Source organism: Ahaetulla prasina, chromosome 1, assembly GCF_028640845.1.
Source record: "Ahaetulla prasina isolate Xishuangbanna chromosome 1, ASM2864084v1, whole genome shotgun sequence".
Lineage (NCBI taxonomy): Eukaryota > Metazoa > Chordata > Lepidosauria > Squamata > Colubridae > Ahaetulla > Ahaetulla prasina.
This window is the reverse complement of record NC_080539.1, coordinates 97,113,199-97,135,653: the sequence shown is the minus strand read 5'-3', so window position 1 is coordinate 97,135,653 and position 22,455 is coordinate 97,113,199. Positions and strand designations below refer to the sequence as shown.

Sequence of the window (22,455 nt, the reverse complement as noted above, 5' to 3'; positions counted from 1 at the left end):
CAAGCCACACCCACAGAACCAGTAATAAAATTTTTTGAAACCTACGACTGTGTTGGGGGTTATGTAAATCCCCAAGGGGATGCTGTGCCATAGGGTAAACACTATGCCAAAATGGCAATTGGGGAGGTTTTACAAATCCAATAATAAAAAAATCTAAATAACTCTCTTGATTTGGCACAGTCGTATGATGTCTGCCACTGGCCTAGGTCAAGATGTAACAAAATGTCAGTCCACCAAATCAAATCACCAACTCCACAGGAAGGCTATAACTGCTTTTATTGAGGCTATCATAACACAATCTTACTCATCTGATTGTGCTATATCTCCTGCTTCTTCTTCTTAGATTGCAGTGAATTAGGAAGGTAATCTGTCTGAGCTCCTTCTGAGTATTGCATTAATGTTGCAAAGCATCTTGATTTGCATTAAATTTTTGCATATTCATAGCAGTACCAGACTGCTATTGACAGAGTGAAGGTAACTATGAAATAGAAGTCTTTCAATGAAGACTTTTATGGGCTTCCAGTGTGCAGTACAGGCCCTGCAATGGCTCCAAATATTGATAGTAGAAAGAAAGTAATCAGCTTTAATGATGAAATCCAAGGAATGTCTATTCAATATATTGGACACTGTGGAAATGCAGAAACCCTCACATAAAAAGGACCTTATCTGCAAAACTTAACCATTTAAAATTGGAAGTATTTATGGGCATTATCTAAGGCTCCAAAGTAATTCTCTGCAATAAGTGAGAATATTTGTTTCCTAGAGCTTCCAATTTTGAGCCAGTTTATCCTGAACAGTGAACGCTTCTACTTCCTACAGCAACATAATTTCCCCAGCTTTAGGTACTATGCAATTTGGATGGCTAGGGACACCAGAACAACTAGACACAAGAACAGTTTTTTCCCGAAGGCCATCACTCTGCTAAACAAATAATTCCCTCAACACTGTCAAACTATTTACTAAATCTGCACTACTATTAATCTTCTCATGGTTCCCATCACCAATCTCTTTCCACTTATGACTGTATGACTGTAACTTTGTTGCTGGCAATCCCTATGATTTATATTGATATATTGACCATCATTTGTGTTGTAAATGTTGTCCCTTGATGAACGTATCTTTTCTTTTATGTACACTGAGAGCATATGCACCAAGACAAATTCCTTGTGTGTCCAATCACACTTGGCCAATAAAAAATTCTATTCTATTCTATTCTATGACCTGCTCTGTGATTTACAGTCTAAAATAGGGCTTCCTGAACTGTGAGGTGTACCTCTCTTGGGGAGGTGCAAACAGAGACCAGAAAAAGTATGAAGAAGCTTTTTAGTATTATATTGCTACAACAAATCCATCTTTTGCCAAAGTTTCATTGTATTCTTTTCACTATTCATTTGTGCTCATTTTAATGTGTTCGTTAAGATTATACTAAAGGAAGGTAGGATGACCAAAGGTTTAATCTGGTTTAAAATAGATCTAAAATAGATCAGAGATACCCTGAGGTAAGTTAATAAATTTAACAAATCAATAAATCAATAAAATATCTAGAAGGGAACCCTTGAGTCATTCCTAGTCCAGTTAGGATGGTTTTGAGTATTTTTCATTCAGAAGTGGTTCAGACTGGTTCTGAACTGGTAGCGGAAATCGTGGGTGGCTATATGCCATCTTATCTAGGCACGTTTTTTAGGCCAGGCACATGCACGGAAGGCACGTGCGTGTGCAAACCTGGCTTACATACGCACGAAATGAGCATGCGGGCACCTAGAGAACTGGTAGTAACATAATGTGAAACCCACCACTGCTTTCATTGGACTTTTTTGCTCAACCTTCAGAGTTGTCCAAACTCTATATACACTGGCTCATGATTTCCCAAGAACATAGTAGCAATTAAATTGGTGTCGTTCAACTTAATGCAACTTGGGGTCAGATTATGCAATAGGATTTCAACTCGGGTATAAAAACAAACAGACTTAATTCTGGGAAAGAAGCCAGATCTTATTAAAGGTTGAAGAGCAGTTTCAGAAAATTCCTAGCTTCAGGAAATCAAGAGGGCAAAACGCTCTAAGGGGGTGGTTCTAATCCTTTTGGGCTATTTGTTTCCAATTTCATTCTTAACAAGAAGCGTTTACTGCGTGGCGGACTTGTGATACCACATTTGATATTCATTGATGATGACGTTTTCTTTATTAACTCCAGCTGTGGTAGCGCTAATCTGTGTCTTGATAGGGATAATATTCAGAAACAGCAGGAAAACTCCCAAGACAGAGCTGAGCACAACCAGCAAAAAGGCAGTGCCTGGCCCATGGGGAGAAGAAGACTCAAAAGATGGGACTGATTTACATGCAGAGGAAGAAGGTATGAAGAACTATTCCTGGCTGAGAATTGGGAGGGGGGGAGGATTTGAAGTTCAACACATAGGAGAAGAACAGGTTGGGAAAAGCTGCTTTACACAAATGTTTAACTATTTGTGTTTTGATGTTAATCTGTAACTCCTATGCCACTGAAGATCGGGAGTGGTTGAAGAAATGAAATAGTGCTGGTATGGTGCCTGGTGTTTTTGATGGACTCCAAAGAGGAGACAAAAGTGGCAATAGCAGCCTCTTAGCAGGACTGAGCTAGATTTTAAATTTATGGGTTTTAATTGGCTTTTATTCTTACATTTTAATTAACGGGCTTATAGAATAAGTTTTTTAATTGTTTTATATTGTATTTATGTGTTTTGAGTTTTTTAAGTGCCTGTGAACCGCCCTGAGTCCTTCGGGAGATAGGGCGGTATATAAATACGATTAAATAAATAAATAAAATAAAAAATTAGCAAGAAATGATATGTGGGAATGACCTTGGGAGGCAGGAAGAAGAACTGCAGCCTAGACAATGGTTTAATAAATACAATTTGAGTCTGAAAGAGGAGAGGTGGTGAATGTGTCTCAGAAGGGACCCTCCCTAGTTTTGGGGAAAATAATGGAAGGAAGTTTCTGTTAATGTGACCTTATAGCAAGAACCAGTTTGGTGTAGTGGTTAAGGCATCAAATTAGAAACTAGGAGACTGTGAATTCTTGGGCATGAACTCAACTGGGTGACCTTAGGCCAGACACTTTCCTCTCAGCCCAAGGAAGGAGGCAATGGCAAACTATTTCTGAAAAACCTTGCCAAGAAAACTGCAGGGACATGTCCAGGCAGTCTGCAAGAATCAGATATGATTGAACAGGAGAGGTGGGCGGGGGGGGAGAGAGAAACCTCTTACAGTTGAGATAGAGCTGTTACTCTTGGCTATGCTTTTTTTCTGAATTACCTTGCAAGGCTAACATAGTCTGAGCCTTTTTGGTTTTGTAGATTAATAGATTAATAACTGTAACTGATATAAGAAGCCGTGAAGCTGATCTGAGTTACAGGGAAAGAAAGCAGAAACAGTTATTGATAAAAGCATTTTAACTCTAAGTGTTTATTGAGATGTATGTCCCTGAAAGTTCAATATAACGTGTTCCTAGATGGAAGGCAATGGAATGTGCTTAATCTCAAGCAAGGAGCTTTTCCACGGTGTGCAAATAACTAGATGCCGCTTTTATCCATGCCACGTCTTTCCTGGTTTAATTTACTAAAAAGCAAAGGTGAAATCCAATTTTTTTTACTACCGGTTCTGTGGACGTGGCTTGGTGGGCGTGGCTTGGTGGGCATAGCAGGGGAAGGATACTGCAAAATCTCCATTCCTACCGCACTCCAGGGCAAGGATACTGCAAAATCCCCATTCCCACCCCACTTTGGGGCCAGCCAGAGATGGTATTTGCTGATTCTCTGAACTACTCAAAATTTCTGCTACCGGTTCTCCAGAACCTGTCAGAACCTGCTGGATTTCATCCCTGCTAAAAAGCCCAAAGCCCAAATGAAGGATAGAAAGTGAAAGAAAGTTCAAGTTAAGGGCCTCTGGTGGCTCAACGGACTAAGTCTGTCTGTTATTAACACAGCTGCTTGCAATTACTGCAAGTTCAAGTCCCACCAGGCCCAAAGTTGATTCAGCCTTCCATCCTTTATAAGGTAGGTAAAATGAGGACCCAGATTGTTGGGGGCAATTAAGTTGACTTTGTATATAATATACAAATGGATGAAGACTATTGCTTAACACATTGTAAGCCGCCCTGAGTCTTCGGAGAAGGGCAGGATATAAATTCAAATTAAAAAAAAAAAAGCCAATGTGTTCTGACAGGGTGGTTATGTGCTCAAGGCTGGATGCATTTCCAAAATGAGGATTCTGGATTCTCTTGTCCAGAGGACCAATCCTAACACTGCTGGCTGTGTTGGGAGGAAGGCAGCCCTATAAGCTTTGCAAACTAACCTCGGGGTAGAAAGCAAAATGCCAATACTACTCCTTCCTCTTATATAAGAATAATAAATAAGAATAATAAGAATTATATAAGAATAATAAAAGGGAACATTACAGGGACTGTAGGCACGTTGGTGTGCTTATGCATGCCCCTTACAGACCTCTTAGGAATGGGGGTGAGGTCTACAGCAGACAGTCTAAGGTTAAAGTTTTGGGGGTTTGGGAAAGAAACCACAGAGTCAGGTAGTGCATTCCAACCGTTGACCCTCTGTTACTGAAGTTGTATTTTCTGCAGTCTAATTTGGATCGGTTTATTATGAGTTTGCATCTATTGTGCGCTTGTGTATTGTTGTGGTTGAAGCTGAAGTATTCATTGACAGGTAGAACATTGTAGCAGATAATTTTATGTACTACACTTAGTTCTAAGTTGCCTAAGCCCAAAATTTCAAGTCTTTCAGGAGTTAGTCTTTCAGGAGCTGGTCTCCCGTGGAATATCCTTATATTCGTTGCATGGGCACTGGCCCAAATATGCATTACATTTAAGAATAGTAGGAGTATGTAAATTCATGTGCCAAGACTGCTGTTAAAAAAAAATCTGGAAGCGGGAACTTGGACTTAAAAGTTTTCTTCCATTTCTCAGTTGTTTTCCTGGTTCAGGTTGCGAGGGTGGTAATAGAAACCTTTGCAATGAAGAAACGAGAGAGTGGATTGAAGTCATAGCACATAGTGCGTTGATTGGTGGGATGAAAACGTCATACTTGCATTCTGCGATCAGCTTTTAGTCATGCTCATCCAGGTTGATCAAATCCAGCGGTTCATTGCTTTTAAGCAGCCGCATGGCTTGGGTGAATTCAGAAGAGTCACTTAATTGCGTATGATGGCAGAATGAGAAAAGTTAAAGAACTTTTTAAAGTCCTATCAGCATCCAAAGAAAACAACATTGAGCACTATCTTCAAGAATTCAGTGTTTTAGGATCATGGATTTTGCTGCGTGGAGTCTGTTTTGTTCTCCTATGTTTAACCCATGGATCATTTCACTTTCCTTTATATTTTGATAGAAAGATATTTTATTAATATCGATGATATTACAAATATCGATGATTTGGTATATAATAAATTAAATGACAAAATAAGAAGCCTTTCTTAGAAACTAAACAGCATGAGGAACATTCTATCATTAGCAGCCCTCCTCCACTGATTCTTTTGTTTTGAAATTAAAGAAATGGGAAGTAGTTCTTTCTGCCTCTTTATACACGAAAGACATGAAAAACGTACCTACGATAATATATTCTTACACTTTTTAGGGGGAAAAATGTGTTTTTCTGTACAGTTTAGAATGTAAAGGGAGAAATCATTCTGCAGCTGCTCTAAGATCTTTTATTTTCTTATGTACTTTTAAAACATTGCAAACTGCAGTTTCTTCTGCGAGAAACTAGTGGTGTACATAGATTTTTTTAAATGATGCAAAAATAAAATTACAGCAATCAGAGCATAAAGCAACTATTCATTAGCAAACCAGCTATACTGAACAGCAAATCAAGGCAAACTGAGTTGAAAACATTTAAAAACTTAGGCAAATAGGAACCATTTGATTTGGTACCAAAGTGATATTAGTATAATCATCCCATTCCTAAATTAGCTGTTTCTTCAGTCAGCAGCAGCAGTGACACTTCCTCCATCCTCTTCTTCCTTCTCTACTCATTTGGATTGCCTGGAAGTGATTGAGAAACACCTGGAGTACAGGATGGAAGTATGGCTCTCGGGGTCTTTCTCAGTGCTTGCTCTTAGCTTCCTTCATCCTTTTCTCATGAGACTTAGGGTCAGTGCTGTTGCAAGGAAGAAGCACTTGTGTGTCACCTCTCCTTTACTCCAACTTCAATAACCATAGCCAGGGAGAGTCTAGGACTTTTCGGCTCCTACCCTTGGACACTCCTGCTTCTCTACTAGGGTTTCTCTCTTTTCTTTCTTCCTTCTCTCTCTCTCTCTCTATGTCTCTCTCTCTCTTTCTTTCTTTCTTTCTCTCTCTCTCTCTCCTCCTTCCCTTTGGATGAAGCCAACTTACTTACTACCACCACCACCCTTCTTCCCTTCTCATTCATTATTACGCGAATGGGCTGCGTCGAAGCGATGTGGAACAGAGGGACCGTGGCCCAATGGCCAGGGCGAATGAATGGGGGTGCGTCAGCCGAGGGGAAAAGCTAGAGTTGAATTCCCGGAGGATAAACCCTGGCGGAAAAGCAGGCACGGCCAAGGAGCCAAAAAGTCCCATTCCAGCCAGGGAGGTTTAGCACTGGAGCTTCATCACTGGTAGCCATTAAAATGTTTGCCTCAGGACACAGATGCATTGTCTACTTACACTCCCGCTCCCAGATAAAGTTGGTGCTGAGAGATTGATCAGTCAAATATTGTCTATAGCAGGGGTGTCCAACCTTAGTAACTTTAAGGTTTGTGGATTTCAGCTCCCAGAGTTCCTCAGCCAGCTTTGCTGAGGAACTCTGGGAGTTGAAGTCCACAAACCTTAAAGTTATTAAGATTGGACACCCCTGGTCTATAGCAAGAAAAACATGTTCTCTAGGATTTTAATGTCTAGCTCCTACAAACCCATTTTAAGCAAGCACAAATGAACTACACTGTAATACTTTCCATAGGCCATTCCTGGTCTACATTCATTTTAAGGCCATGGTTCTGCAAGAGTTTAGCTAGAATTGTTGTCATTTCCTAGCTCTATATGGAGATGCCAGAAATTTTCTTTTTCTGCATGCAGAGTATATTCTCCCCCCCCCAAGACTCAACAAGTATGAAAAAATATTACTTCTGATAGTCTTCTATAAATATTACTTCTTCCAAAATTATTTGTTGATATACAGTTAGATGTGATAGTTAATAGGGCCAAAGATTAGACTTTTTCTTTCCAAGAAAAAATATTTGAAATCCTTTATCCTGTTTTATGTTTACTTTTGCATTATCTCCTCCACATTTTCTAGAAGATGATGATGAATGGAATGAATTAGCTCACATCCCTTTTTCGACTGAGCATTACTCTAAAGAAGACATGGTCAAAAGATCAAAGGATTTTTATGAGCTTCTCAAAAAGAGACGATCTGTTAGATTCATCAGTGATGAGCCGGTTCCAAGAGAAGTAATTGACAACGTGATTAAAACTGCAGGTAGTACTCTTTGTAAATGGATTTCTTGGAAATGATTAAAATCTAGAGTAACTAGATTGTAACAGGATAGCATCCTGTTATCTTTCACTTCGAAAATATCAATCTACCTAAAGGGATATTTCATTTCATTTCATTTCATTTATTTGATTTTTATACCGCCCTTCTCCCGAAGGACTCAGGGCGGTGTACAGGCAAATAAAAAACAGACAAGACAATATTCTATAAAATGCAAGATTAAAAAACTTATTATAATTTGCCTAAAAATTTAAAATATATAGAAATTAAAACCCCGTTTAAAATTAATAATAAAAACTATAAAATCCATAAAATTTAAGCCAGCCCCGCGCGAATAAAAAGATGTGTCTTCAGTTCGCGGCGAAAGGTCCGAAGGTCAGGTATTTGGCGTAAACCCGGGGGAAGTTCGTTCCAGAGTGTGGGAGCCCCCACAGAGAAGGACCTTCCCCTGGGGGCCGCCAGCCGACATTGCTTGGCGGACGGCACCCTGAGAAGTCCCTCTCTGTGAGAGCGTACGGGTCGGTGGGAGGCATATGGTAACAGTAGGCGGTCCCGTAAGTACCCAGGCCCTAAGCCATATTGTATGATACCTTTACAGGAGTGTACAACATTAGTAAGAAAATGGTGCTCTTTGTGAACTCAGTCTTCCTATAATAATTCAGTGTTAGTTTCAATATCCTTCAAAATCCCTCTCCCAACATGATAGATGGATAGATGGATGATGATAAACAGACAGACAGACACTCTTTTCAATTTGCCTCAATAATTCCCATACTGTCCATTTAACGTAAGAAAAAAGCATGTGTCCATATGGTAAAGCTAAGAAGGAGGTCTACCAAGTTGAATTAAGATAAATACAATGCTTGCTTGTCACTCTGTACTTGTGTAAGTTGTTTCTCAGTTATAGCACAGGTTTTTGGTGTAAAGCATGTAGCCTCAGGAAGTGCATTTCTAAGGTACAGTAACTATAGGGGAGCTCATATAAGATGAACTGGAAAATAAACAGCAGGGTTAAACATATGAATAAAATAATAGTTTGGAAGCCAAAGTTATCCCTTCTATTGCCTCTATGAGTTCCAGGAGGTGCCCACTTCCCAAAGCTTTCTCTTCAAAATGCCATTCGGAAGATTATGATCCATTATTTTATTAAAATTAGCTTTGTTCTTTCACGTTGGGGCAACACATTTACATGATTAGAACAGAATAGAATAGAATAGAATAGAATAGAATTTTTTATTGGCCAAGTGTGATTGGACACACAAGGAATTTGTCTTGGTGCATATGCTCTCAGTGTACATAAAAGAAGAGATACGTGATCAAAATGTTTTAATCAATTGAAGTTAATCTAGCCAATTATCTGACTGAATGCTATAATCTTAGCACATAATTGTATCCTAGTTCCAAAAGTGATGAGGCTTAAAGTTGTGGTCTATTTTTTCTTCTATTAGAGGATCACTGGGTAGCTCTATTCTCTAAACCAGGGGTCTCCAACCTTGCTCCCTTTAAGACTTGTGGACTTCAACTCCCAGAGTCCCTCGGCCAGCAAAGCTGGCCGAGGAACTCTGGGAATTGAAGTCCACAAGTCTTAAAGGCACCAAGGTTGGAGACCCCTGCTCTAAATCAAATATTTCCTTTTTATTCACTTAAAGGAACATCTCCTAGCGGGGCACATACTGAACCTTGGACCTTTGTGGTTGTCAGCGATAAAGAAGTAAAGCATAAGATCCGGGAAATCATTGAAGAAGAGGAAGAAATCAACTACATAAAGAGGATGGGGCGCAGATGGGTTAATGATATCAAAAGGATAAGGTATCAATAGGATGATCGCCGCAACTTGGAGGGAGTGATTATGTCCTTAGGTCAGTGGTCTCCAACCTTGACAACTTTAAGCCTGGCGGACTTCAACTCCTGGAATTGAAGTCCGCCAGGCTTAAAGTTGTCAAGGTTGGAGACCCCTGCCTTGGGTTATGGATATAAGGATCAGTTAAAATCTAGCTTATTAGTGCCATTTTTTTCCCTAAGTACCAGAACATATTCCTAAAGATGATCTTTTGCTATATGCATCCATTCGTGCAATTATTTAATGATATACAATACAATCTAATTAATCATGAAATAAATGTTTTTATTTTAATCCTGAAATTATGGTTAGCAAATTTCTAAAATTGCACCATGCCCCCACTATTTATATTTTCTATCAAGTTTGAAAATACATTTCAGCCTATTTATGCTTTTAAATATCTCTCTTTCCAGTATATGTATGTATGTATGTATGTATGTATGTATGTATGTATGTATGTATGTATGTATGTATATGTCTTTGGCTATTTGGATTTTCTCCCATGTAAAATTGGAAGTGTCTTGGCGACGTTTCGACGAAGTCTCATTCGTCATCTTCAGAAGCACGAAGCTGATAATACCAGCCTGAAGATGACGAATGAGACTTCGTCGAAACGTCACCAAGACACTTCCAATTTTACGTGGGAGAAAACCCGAATAACCAAAGACCTACATACAAACATCCTCAAAAACCTCAGAAAACACACACACACACACACACACACACACACACACACACACACACACACATTCTTAAACATACCAAATCTACTTCATTTCTCACCTGGCATTTTTATGGCAACCAATTTATTGCAACTGTGATTGAAACAGTACAAGTCAAAGATGTATTGTCCCAACCAAGGTGCTGAACACAATGCAAGGGGTTTTCTTGTACGTAGAAAAATAGTAGGTGTTATGTCTGGCAGCTTTCAAAAGATTTTCTGGAAGGTTTTCAACCAGAATTTTATTGTATAATACATTTGCATTTTATAACTAGTGAAAATATTTAATACTAAACAGCTGTTTAAAAATGACTCTTTCTTAGGACAAACTGGATCAAAGAATATTTGGATAGCGCTCCATACTTGATTCTCATTTTCAAGCAGGTGTATGGAATACTTCCAGATGGGAAAAAGAAAACTCACTACTACAATGAGATCAGTGTTTCTATTGCGTGTGGCATCCTTCTCGCTGCCTTACAGGTATGCTTGCAATTTGGGTAAGAGCAAGAGCACAAAGAAATATAATCAATGTGGAGGATTATGCGCAACCATTGTTTTTTAGAAAAAGCTGCTTTCACTATATATTTTATCTTAGCCCACACATCTGGGCAAAAAGAGGAATTGGTTCTGCCTTAATGGAAAAGTATTTTGACGCTGTACACAATATTTGACAGAATATACAGTCTGTTGTAATCTTACAAGATTGAGGATTTTCATTTAAATCTGTTGAGCAAGTTTAGAGCAAAGTTAACATACTAAAATTCCATCACAATCTGCCAATGTAATATAATATAAGCACATTTATTCTGAACACTTAATTTATATTGTATATATTTCAGCTTGAGCACTGAAAATAGCAAACGTGGGCCCTTTGTTTCAGAAGACTGGCCTTTCTCCAAATTGTTCACTATTTTTTAATAATAAAATATGACTAAGCATACAGTTTGTGTAAGGCATATTTGGGACTTATCCCTAATTTAAGGTCCACAGACTGATTTATAGATTTATAATGATACTGAATTATGAAGAGTACTGAAAGTGATTTAATGACCATCATAGCTGAGATAAATTTAAAATCCTATTTATTCCTATTAGAGTAGTTCATAAAGAGATTAATATATTGAAACACTGCAATAATTGCCAAAAGCCAGCATGGATTTGTTAAAAAAACAACTCTTGCTAGACTAATATTGCCTAATTTTTTGATCATACTCAAAAACTACTGTTAATAGTTCATTATTAAATTTAAAAATAAATGATTGCCATGAGAATCAACCCCAAATTCTGTAGTCTTTAATATTTTTACTAATGGTTTGAATAAAGAAGTGTGAAGAATACTATCAAATTTGTAGATTATCTAAAATTGAGTGCAGTGCAATAGCTAATGCCCAGAGGTGGGTTTTAGCAAGTTCTGACCAGTTCTGGAGAACCAGTAGCAGAAATTTTAAATAGTTCGGAGAACCGGTAGTAAAAATTCTGACTGGCCCCGCACCCATCTATTCTCTGTCTCCCAAGTCCCAGCTGATTGGGAGGAAATGGGGATTTTGTAGTATCCTTCCCCTGGAGTGGGGTGGGAATGGAGATTTTACAGTATCCTTCCCCTGGAGTGGACTGGGAATGGAGATTTTACAGTATCCTTCCCCACCAAACCACGCCCACCAAGCCATGCCACACCCACCAAGCCACACCCACAGAACCGGTAGTAAAAAAATTTGAAACCCACCACTGCTAATGCCCCAGAAATAGAATTCAGAACACTCTTGATATGTTAGAGAATTGTAACATCTAACATGACAACTGAAATACTCTGGCCACCTAATGAGAAGGAAGGACTCACTGGAGAAGAGCCTAATGCTGGGAAAGATTGAGGGCAAAAGAAGAAGGGGACGACAGAGAATGAGGTTGCTGGATGGAGTCACTGAAGCAGTAGGTGTGAGCTTAAATGGACTTCAGAGGATGGTAGAGGACAGGAAGGCCTGGAGGAACGTTGTCCATGGGGTCGCGATGGGTCGGACACAACTTTGCAACTACCAACAACAAACATGACTAAGATCTAATTTATTTAATATTTAGCATATCAAATATGTTTCAAGGAAGAAGGCCAGGACTCATTTTCTATCATTGTAAAATTCAGGCACAAAACAGTGAATTTAAGTAATGAGAAGGTAGATTCCAATTAAATTTTGTGGGGGAGGAATCTAAGCCGTAATAGTTTAATATTGAAACTACTTGGCTTTCTTTTGCTAGATGTGTTCAGATGGGAAGCCAGGCAAAGAGATATTTTGTTTTAGTTACCTGCACTGAATGAAAGTTAGACTCAATAAAAGGCCCTTTTGAACTTTGTTGCACTATCCAGTTCTATTGCAAAATTCAGCTCTTTAGTAGCTTTCCCATGTGTCCTCAAAGCAAAGCAAAGTTTGTAGTTTTTGAACAATAGCTTCACATTAGAAGACCTAGGGTATGAGTTGCTGAGATTTTGCCCCTAGCTAAAAGGAGAAACAAATAACAAGACATATGTATATGGTAAAACAATGAAATATTTCATGTAATCCTTTATGCATAGGTTTTATAGACTACAATCCATTTAATCAGAAAGCAACACTAATAATTTGCTTCTGGGGTTTTGCTTCTGGGGTTTAAGCAACAGGCTGAATCCCTTTGGAATTAAATGTAGCATATGTTGCAATATATATTACAAATTGACATGTAAGCATTATTAAAATGCATTATTAAAATGCCTGAATAAATATGTATGGACATTAAGAATTCTATTTGACTGAAGAGCAGGTAATTTTGTATTAACCTGAACAGAAAATAATTGTATTGCATCATAAATTTATATTATACAGTTATGAAAATATATCAATATTGAAATGTATATAATTGCAGTACTTATACTTTCTGAAGAGATTATGCATGTTCAAGCATATACTTACCTTAGAAAAGGTGGGGGCCTCTGGTGGCGCAACAGGCTAATGCAGCCTGTTATTAACAGCAACTGCTTGCAATATTGCAGGTTCAAGTCCCACCAGGCCCAAGGTTGACTCAGCCTTCCATCCTTTATAAGGTAGGTAAAATGAGGACCCAGATTGTTGGGGGCAATAAGTTGACTTTGTATATAGTATACAAATGGATGAAGACTATTGCTTGACATAGTGTAAGCCGCCCTGAGTCTTCGGAGAAGGGCGGGATATAAATTAAAAAAAAAAAAGCATATACTTATTTATTATCTATGAATCTATCTAATCATTTGTACAATTGTTTGTATGCCACCTACTCATAAGTGGTTTGCTATATAATTTTTGTTATTAGTTGCAAAGTCGTGTCTGACCCATCGCGACCCCATGGACAATGTTCCTCCAGGCCTTCCTGTCCTCTACCATCCTCTGAAGTCCATTTATGCTCATGCCTACTGCTTCAGTGACTCCATCCAGCCACCTCATTCTCTGTCGTCCCATTCCTCTTTTTCCTTCAAACTTTCCCAGCATTAGGCTCTTCTCCAGTGAGTCCTTCCTTTTCATTTGGTGGCCAAAGTATTTGAGTTTCATCTTCAGGATCTGGCCTTCTAAAGAGTATTCAGGGTTGATCTCCTCTAGGACTGACCGGTTTGATCGCCTTGCAATCCGTTGCTATATAATAAGAACATACAAACATTAAACATGTGTAAAACATCACTAAAGCTGGTTCTTTCTGCAAAATCCTTAAAGAATTGTTTCAGTTTAACAGCCATCTTAAACAGGGAAAAGGTCTCTTGGGCTGAGGGAAAAGGTATTCGAGAATGAAATATTGTGGTGAAAACTTGAAGCATGTACAGTATGTTCTTCAGAGATTTATAGGACATGAACAAGGTGGATAAAGAATGCTATTCGTATACAAAGTTTTCACATTTTGTTCCCTTTTTGCTTTTAGAATGTGGGCCTGGTGACAGTTACTACTACTCCACTGAACTGTGGCCCTCGCTTAAGAGTTTTGCTTGAGCGCCCACCAAATGAAAAGTTGCTTCTGCTGCTGCCAGTTGGATACCCCAGGAAAGACGCCACTGTGCCGAACTTCTCCAGAAAGCCATTGGATGACATTATGGTGGTTATATAACCCGGAACACTTTGGAATATACTTTGATATAAGAACCACCTGAAGAACATTTGTTCTCCTTGATTATTTCTGTAACTCTGCATTCAAATAAACGGAAGTGTTTTTGCATCTAAATATGACTCTATGTGCATGTTTCTTCAGGTGTCTCCAGGTACCTTAAAAATTACAATAAAGAGAATCTAAGCAATGGAATATAATAGTGAACAATCAAAATGTGATTAAAATAGTCATTGATGAATATTATTGGTTATTCCAAGGAAAAGGCTGTAGTGAGACTTTAGTGACTTTACTCAACAGAGTTTCTAATTATATTTTCATTTAACTTAAATTTACTTTCTTAATATTTTGAAGCATTTGCTCTCTCTCTTTCTGTGTGTGTGTGTGTGTGTGTGTGTGTGTGTGTGTGTGTATCCACAATTCCTTCCCTGAGCGTTCGCTCAAAACTGATCTTTAGGGACATATCTGCTCATGCAGCCGTCGTCTCACCCTTAATCCAGAATTTGGGTCAAACAACTCGATTTCTTTTGATCCAGTGTGGAATAAGTTTTTTGTGATTTCCCAATACAAGCCTTCCAGTATCCATGATTTAGGTCAATGACTGCGAATCTATGGTAGGCGTGTCCATGGCACATGAAGCCATGTCGCCCGGCACGCACAGGCTTTCCTGTTTGTCTTTCAGATTTCTGGTGTTCATGTGTGCACAATGATCAGCTGTCCGTGTGCGCGGCAGTGCTGAAAACTGGTGTGCACATGCACGCTGGCCAGCTGATTGTTGGGTACGCAGAAGTTTGGCTTTTCCGAAGCGTAATCCCTTCACGCGTGTGACAGTGCAGAAAACCGCCCTGTGCAGCCAGCTAGTCATCAGGCGCACATGCACCCTAGAACCTGGAAGAACCTGTGCTAGAACCTGGAAGAACCTGTGCTTTTCCAGAGCACAGCTCCAACGAGCGCATGTGCGCGCAAGATGTTTCCATGCAACATTTTTGACACTCGCTGCCGAAAAAGTTTTCCATCACTGATTTAAGCTGTTTGGGTGGGACTGATTTAACACTAAGGGAGGTCCAGATTTACCATTGGTAGTATTTTGTACAGATTCCCTACTTCTCTAAATATTAGTTTAAGAGTATAATAATCCCTTTTATGGCAGTTAGCTCAGGGGAAACAGGTTTGAGGAGCTGTTTTATTTGTTTTACCTACAAATCTAGCTGTAAAACTAAAAAAAAATGGTTTTTTCTCTTTTTTTATTATGAAAAAAACCTGACTGAATTTATCAATTTTTCTATATTAGAACCCTACACTTCTTTACAGGGTCTTAAGCAAGTGTCCATAGTTTTCTTTGCACTCATGTTATCTCTATAAATTGAGAAGATGATTCACAGCTCAGTGGGAATGTAAACGTCAACCTGCCCTTTCTACCATTTTAGTGCATCAGTGTGTGAATTGGAGCTTTTTCCGGATTTCATCACAGCTTCTTAGCAGCTATGCCAGTTTTTGACTGAACTGTTGTGTTCCAGCTTTAACAATTTGCTGTTAAATCTATCCAGCTTTTGAAGTTCCTGTATACTGTGTCAGAACAATACATTAAGCTGGAAACAATAAAGAAGAAAAGTTTTATACTTTACAGTAATACTGTAATAAGGGCAGATAGTGTATCACAAGATTCTTGGGTGGTCATGACAGATGAATGTAAGAACATTTTGCTTTAACTTTGTTGAAGGTGGAAACATATTTAAGAACTGGCAAGTAATGCAATCATTCTCTTAGCAGTATATAATTCCATTAATCCTGTGCTGCTTCCATGCCTATTTTCCTTCTTTCTCCCTATACCAGCGGTCATCAACTGGTGGTCCATGGACCACTGGTGGTCCGCGAGAAAATTTTGGTGGTCCGTAAGAAATTATTTGCATTTTTTATATTATATAAAATATTTTATATTATATTATTTGCATTTTTATAACATATTTTTTTATATTGCACTAAATCAGGGATCCTATGGCCCCTGGGATGGATATGTGCAATGAACTTTTGTGTTGCTGCAGAGAATTTCCCCCTTCAGGGTCCTTTTCTATGGGTTGGAGGGAGGCAGAAATTCTGACTTGGGATCTGCTTCAGCCTCCTCGTGCCGGGGTTGGGTGAAAGCTGGAGGGAAGTGCTGCTGGTGATGAAGAGCCGGAGGACCTTGTTTCAGTGGGACTGCATCATGGTCTGGAACTGGCTGACCATCTCAGCCCACTGAGCCTCCAGGTGCTTGTACCTGGCCTTGCACTCCCGCAGGTCTTCCCTCTGCTTGGAAAGCCTATACTCGTCATCCTCAGTGAGGTGCTTCTACTGTGCCTGCTTATCGGTCAGATCCAATCTGAACTGAGCTGTTTTGACAACTCTTTCTCATGATGGCTGCTTTGCTCCAACAATTGCTTCCTGTTGGGATCATAAGGAGCCCAGGCAGGAGGCGAGAAGTGGCTGGGAGGGGAAGGGTGAGTAGAGGCCAGCGAGGCACACCTCAATGTGAGTGACATCGAGTTGGCCACACCCACTCAGTCACATGACCACCTAGCCATGCCCACCCAGCCGGTCATTAGGCAGATCATATTAGTGGTCCACAGGATTTAAAATTATGAATTTAGTGGTCCCTGAGGTCCGACTTGTTGGTGACCCCTGCCCTATACTATAGGGCAGAGGTGTCAAACTCACTGCCCATGGGCCAGATCCATCATGCACTGGCCACTCCCACCCCCAGTTTAGTGAAGGGGAAAAAAGTTGTGATACGTCATGTGACGACAATGTGATGCTGTGAGTTTGACACCCCTGCCATAGGGAAAAACATTTTTATTTAGTTACAGATGGTTGTTCTCCCTCTCAAATAGTCCTTGTGTAGTGTTTACCTGTAGAATGACTACCTCAGAGTCCTTAAAGGTACCATTTTAATGAGATGTTAGAAACCCCGCTCTACACTACACCATCTTGCAGAATTATTTTTTTCAAGTATAATGGAAAAAGATAAAGGCTATTCCTTCAGTTGGATTAAAAACATTACATCAGAAAAATGGTGTCTGACTGACTGTGCATTAAATAAACGTCAGAAATACCCTATTTTCCCCAAAATAAGACCCAACTGGAAAATAAGCCCTTGCATGATTTTTCAGGATGCTTGTAATATACACCCTACCCCCAGAAATAAGCCCCAGTTAAGATCGTCAACCAAACAGATGCCTTTAGTAATATATTTTCCCGATAATAAGACCTAACTGGAAAATAGGCCATAATGCATTTTATGGAGCAAAAATTAATATAAGACCTAGTTTTATTTTGGGAATAAATAACTACATAAACTATAATAACTATAAATAACTATTGTGTAATAACTACACAATTAACACAACCGATTGCTTCTAGTGCATTTACTTCCCTTATTCCAAGAGTAGGATGGGGAAAAAAATCATATCCACTTGTTAATTTAATCACTGTGCCAACCTTTTCTCGTAATTTCCAAACAACAGCACAGTTTTGGGAGGAAGCCTCCATGGGCATTAATCCTATGTGGGAAGGGCAGCCACTAGTGTATAAATATGCCCAAAATATTGGGGATAATACAGAACCATTTTTTTAATTAACACTGTAAGTATAAGCTCCATATAATCTTTGCAGAAAAAGCAATTATTCTGTGATTTCGATAAGCAGACTTGACAGAAGAGCTCCTCAGGAGCCACATTGCTCAGTCCCAGTAATCCTCTCTTGCAGGGAAAATGCAAAAATGCTGCTTTAAGGCAAAACTGAGCTTTTATTATTCTTTGGTGTTGTTTTTTTTAAAAAAAATCTCAAGCAGCAATAAGTCCAACATAATTTTATAATAAAGCCGGATGGTAGTACAAGACGGGCTGCTGAAGCTGTAATAATAAAAGGCTTTCGTTCCATAAAATTAATCATATAAACCAGAAATACATCTACCATTCACAATGGTATTATATACAGGATTTCGCCCCCCCCCCCTTTGAATGCCTGTTTCAGTCTAAGAATTGAGATAGCAGTAATGGACAGAGAGATCCTATGTCAGAGTCCCCAAAATGGTAACTATCAAATACCAAGGGTCAATGAATCTATCCAAGGGGTTGATTATTATTATTGTTGTTGTTGTTTTTACTATAATGACTTGTAATACTATTAGTTAAGCTAATATTTAGCAAATTATTTTCATATAATAAATATTTGAGGACCAATGAACAACTGAAGCTTAATGAAGGGGTTGATGAGCTTGAGAGATTTGAGACTCATGTCCTATGACTTCATTGGATTCCCTTCCTTCCTCCCTTCCTTCTGCACCACTTCTGTTGCTGATTGTTCTTCTAGTTTGGAACCAGTTTAATTCACAGCATTTTCAGTGTTCACCCCTCCCTAGCATGTATTCTGACTGACATCTGTACATCCTTCTACTCTCTGCCCTACACTGAGAAATCTGGAGTCCCTGAAAAGCTGCTGCAAAACGATTCCCAGCAGTCCCCAACAGCATGATTCCCAGCAGTCCCCAACAGCATGATGAAGCATGCTGGGAAGTGTGGTTGGATTGCTAGCTTCTGTCCCATGCACTTCTTGAAGTTGGAATTAATGATCTGGGGAATATCTATCTGCTGAGACCAGCAATACTGATAAAAAGGAATTATTTTTTAAAAAATTGTTCTGCTAAGGGTGGAGCCCAGTAGGGTCCTAGACTTTGTAGTGGGCAATCCAAATAATTTACAGCAATTGAGAAGTTACCCCAGGGACAAAGGATTTACAGCCTAATTGACTAATCCAGTTCAGCCAAACAGAATGAAATTTATTAAGAAGAGAAGTAAAAAAATCTCACTGCATATACATGTAATCGTAAAATCCACTTGAGCCAGCCCAATGAAATTGAATTCTAGAAGAATCAGGATAGACAAAAGGGAGGGGGGGGAAATTACGCAACCTTTAATTCAGTTTTGGAATTTGCTACCCTGAGATGTGGTACTGGCTATTGAGTTGACTGCTTTCCAAAAGCGAGGGACCAGTTCATGGAAATGTGGGAGGTCAGTGGCTGTTGGCCTTGATGAGGGTGTAGTTGCTTCCAAAGGCCATCTGCTCGGAAACTGGTGGGCTTCCTTGTGCAATTGGCTGTCCACTGTGATAATAGATTGATGGGCTAGAGATGGGTTAGGGGGTCTGATCCATCTATATTCCTTGGCTCAGTTGAGACACGAGTTGTGGGTATGTAATTAAGACACTGTGTTTATTGTTTCTCAAGTCCAAGTGGGAAAGCTACGGATTCTGCTTGGAAAGCTTTTTCACTAATCCTTTTTTCAGGGGTAAACCAGGAAATTGCAGTCTTGCTGGAAGGATTCAGGCCAGGGTAAGACATATTCTTTTGCTAAACTGGTTAGATGGTGGGACCAGGATATCCCATCATCTTTAACCATCTGTGTGAGTGTTAATACATAGAAAAGATTAAAAACCATTCAAAAATCATTTGAAGGGTGATAGCACAGATGCCCTTACATTTCTGACTTGACCTACAATTGTCATCTAACAAGACAAGAACCAGTTTGGTGTAGTGGATAAGGCACCAGGGTGGCTATGAGTTCTAGTCCTGCTTTAGGCACAAAGCCAGATGACTCTTAACCCCGGGAAGCAGGCAGTGGCAAACCATTTCTGAAAAATCTTGTCAAGAAAACTGCAGGGATAATGGCCAAGCAGTTGCTAGGAATTAAAGCTGATTCAAAGGCACATACAAACACTTCCAACAAATGTTTCATGAATGGCCATTGATCTCTCTTTTTACAACTATGATGTATGTATACTTGCAATCCAGCATAATATTCCATGCCATTTATGAAATAGGCTGTGGTATGCAAAATCTTAGGCTAGTGTTTGTCCATCTTGGCAATTTTAAAATGTATGGATTTCAACTTCCAGAATTCTCCAACCTGCATTCTGGGGAATTCTGGGAGTTGAAGTCCAAGCAATCTTATGAAGGTTAAGAACACTGCACTAAGTCAAGGCTAAATTAGTTTCCTTTTGGGTGCTTGCTTGTTACCACAAATGTAACTACAATAAACTTTAAAACCACTAGATGGCGTATTTGCTTTACTTGAACTGCGTATATGCCTAGCACTGATCCTCCCACTTTTTAAAACCAGTTTTTATAATCTCGTGCTAAAATTGGTCAAACACATCTGGAAAACCGTATATTGGCATACATAGATTACAGGCTTTAATTGTTTCTGAGTGGCCAAATCAAATCTAGACCATCATTTAAGAATTGTTGTATCTTAATTTTTTCACTGCCGTTTTTTGCTCTATTCAACCCTTTTGCAGGCATTAAAAATACGAAGCTTTGTACTTTGTTTCTCACATTCGTTTAAAATAGTGTTTCTCATCTTCATCCACTTTAAGATGTGTGGACTTCAGTTGTCAGAATTCGCCAGGTTAGGGAATTCTGGGAATTGAAGTCCATACATTTTAAAGTTGCTGAGGTTGAGAAGTACTTGTTTAGAGTAAATCCAATAAACAATAGACCAGTCCTGTAGGTATTTGGCTATTAAATTGGTAATTTAACGTAACAAATATTTTCTATGAAAAAGTATACATTATCTTAAGCTGAGACCGAGAACCTGTTTTTTGTTTTGTACAAAAATTGTTTGTTATTGCTTTCTTTCAGGATGCTTTTTTTAAACTTCCCAGACTCCTTTTTTTTTTAGCTCTGATGTTTCCTGGGCGTCCAAATAATCATTTTCAGTCTCAGGCAAGATTAGCTGGAGGCTGCCATCTGCTGAAACGTAACTATAATGTACCTCAAGTATATTTGTTGTAAGGTGCATTTTACAATGTATAGTTCAAGTAATTGAGAAGTGCTACTGTTACCTTTATTACGTGTGCGCTCCCTTTGTGAACCGGTAGTAAAGGTAAAGTAGAAACCACCCCTGGACTGCAGGGATGCTGCAATGGGTATAAATGCAAGGACTGATTATAACTCAATTTTTGTAACTTCAGTTACTGAATGAATCGTTGTTAGCCAAGTACTACTTATATTTTGTACAAGGATTTTGTATTCTTTATATAGAATTTAGAATTTTTTTTTTTTATTGGCCAAGTGTGATTGGACACACAAGGAATTTGTCTTGGTGCATATGCTCTCATAAAAGAAAAGATACGTTCATCAAGGTACAACATTTACAACACAATTGATGATCAATATATCAATATAAATCATAAGGATTGCCAGCAACAAGTTATAGTCATACAGTCATAAAGTGGAAAGAGATTGGTGATGGGAACTATGAAACGATTAATAGTAGTGCAGATTCAGTAAATAGTCTGACAGTGTTGAGGGAATTATTTGTTTAGCAGAGTGATGGCCTTCGGGGAAAAACTGTTCTTGTGTCTAGTTGTTCTGGTGTGCAGTGCTCTATAGCGTCGTTTTGAGGGTAGGAGTTGAAACAGTTTATGTCCAGGATGCGAGGGATCTGCAAATATTTTCACGGCCCTCTTCTTGATTCGTGCAGTATACAGGTCCTCAATGGAAGGCAAGTTGGTAGCAATTATTTTTTCTGCAGCTCTAATTATCCTCTGAAGTCTGTGTTTTTCTTGTTGGGTTGCATATGTGAACAACTCTAGGAAATAAGAGTCACCAAGATCTCATGGCTATCTTCAGCACTACTACCAGAAAAAGCAAAGACAATATAGTGGACCTCCTCCTTAATGGGTTCCAGATGGTACAACAAGTACTAAAAAGGATGAGTATCAACCAAACCATGTGATTTACTCTGTGACGCTTTGTTTCGGCTGGGAAGGACTTCCTATTTGTCCTTTTTCCTATGTCGGTGACGTTCTTCCCAGCCTGGCTAACTTCCTGTCTGCCCTCTGGCACTGTCCACCACTTCCTTTTGCAGTGTACCAAACAAACAATGATTACCGGGACAACATTTTCATGTCAAAAAGTGTCAAGTAACAAATTCAATGAGTGTAATGACTGCAAAATTTCATGCCCACAAGACCTACAGAGGAGTTGTGCGGTGGCCTAGAGATGGAGCTCTCACCTCACAATCAGGAGGCTGTGAGTTTGATCCTAGCTAGAGGCAGATATTTGTCTCTCTGGGCACGCTGAGAATGTATCTGCTAGGGGAAAAAACCTCCACATTGGTGGCAGGAAGGGCATCCGACCAGTAAACACTCAGCTCCATTCAGCTGCCCAGACTCCACCCCACAAGGGATTATGGGGTCATTAAATGAGGATAAACAAACCCTACAGAGATGAGAGAGATATCACATGGAGGAAGGGCATGTGCCTCAATGG

At 39.2% G+C, this 22,455-nt stretch overlaps 1 protein-coding gene across 2 annotated transcripts; it reads left to right on the top strand.

Moving 5' to 3' along the window:
* Window positions 1-2,066: 2,066 nt before the first annotated feature.
* Window positions 2,067-14,250, top strand: IYD (iodotyrosine deiodinase). 2 transcript variants are annotated; one of them, XM_058163835.1, is made up of 5 exons: window positions 2,067-2,352; window positions 7,303-7,482; window positions 9,147-9,306; window positions 10,382-10,538; window positions 13,968-14,250. In XM_058163835.1, exons 1-5 carry the CDS (start codon window positions 2,166-2,168, stop codon window positions 14,148-14,150), a joined length of 867 nt encoding a protein of 288 aa, XP_058019818.1. In that variant the 5' UTR covers window positions 2,067-2,165; the 3' UTR covers window positions 14,151-14,250. The 2 variants fall into 2 exon arrangements, with proteins under 2 accessions (XP_058019818.1, XP_058019817.1); XM_058163834.1 differs by having other exon boundaries at window positions 2,069-2,352; window positions 7,300-7,482.
* Window positions 14,251-22,455: the final 8,205 nt, after the last annotated feature.

Coding starts and splice junctions, on each gene's coding strand:
- IYD (XM_058163834.1), top strand. CDS start 2,166: ATGATGACGTTTTCTTTATTAACTCCAGCTGTGGTAGCGCTAATCTGT. Junction 9,307..10,381: donor AATGATATCAAAAGGATAAG/GTATCAATAGGA, acceptor ACTCTTTCTTAG/GACAAACTGGATCAAAGAAT. Junction 10,539..13,967: donor TCCTTCTCGCTGCCTTACAG/GTATGCTTGCAA, acceptor TTTTGCTTTTAG/AATGTGGGCCTGGTGACAGT.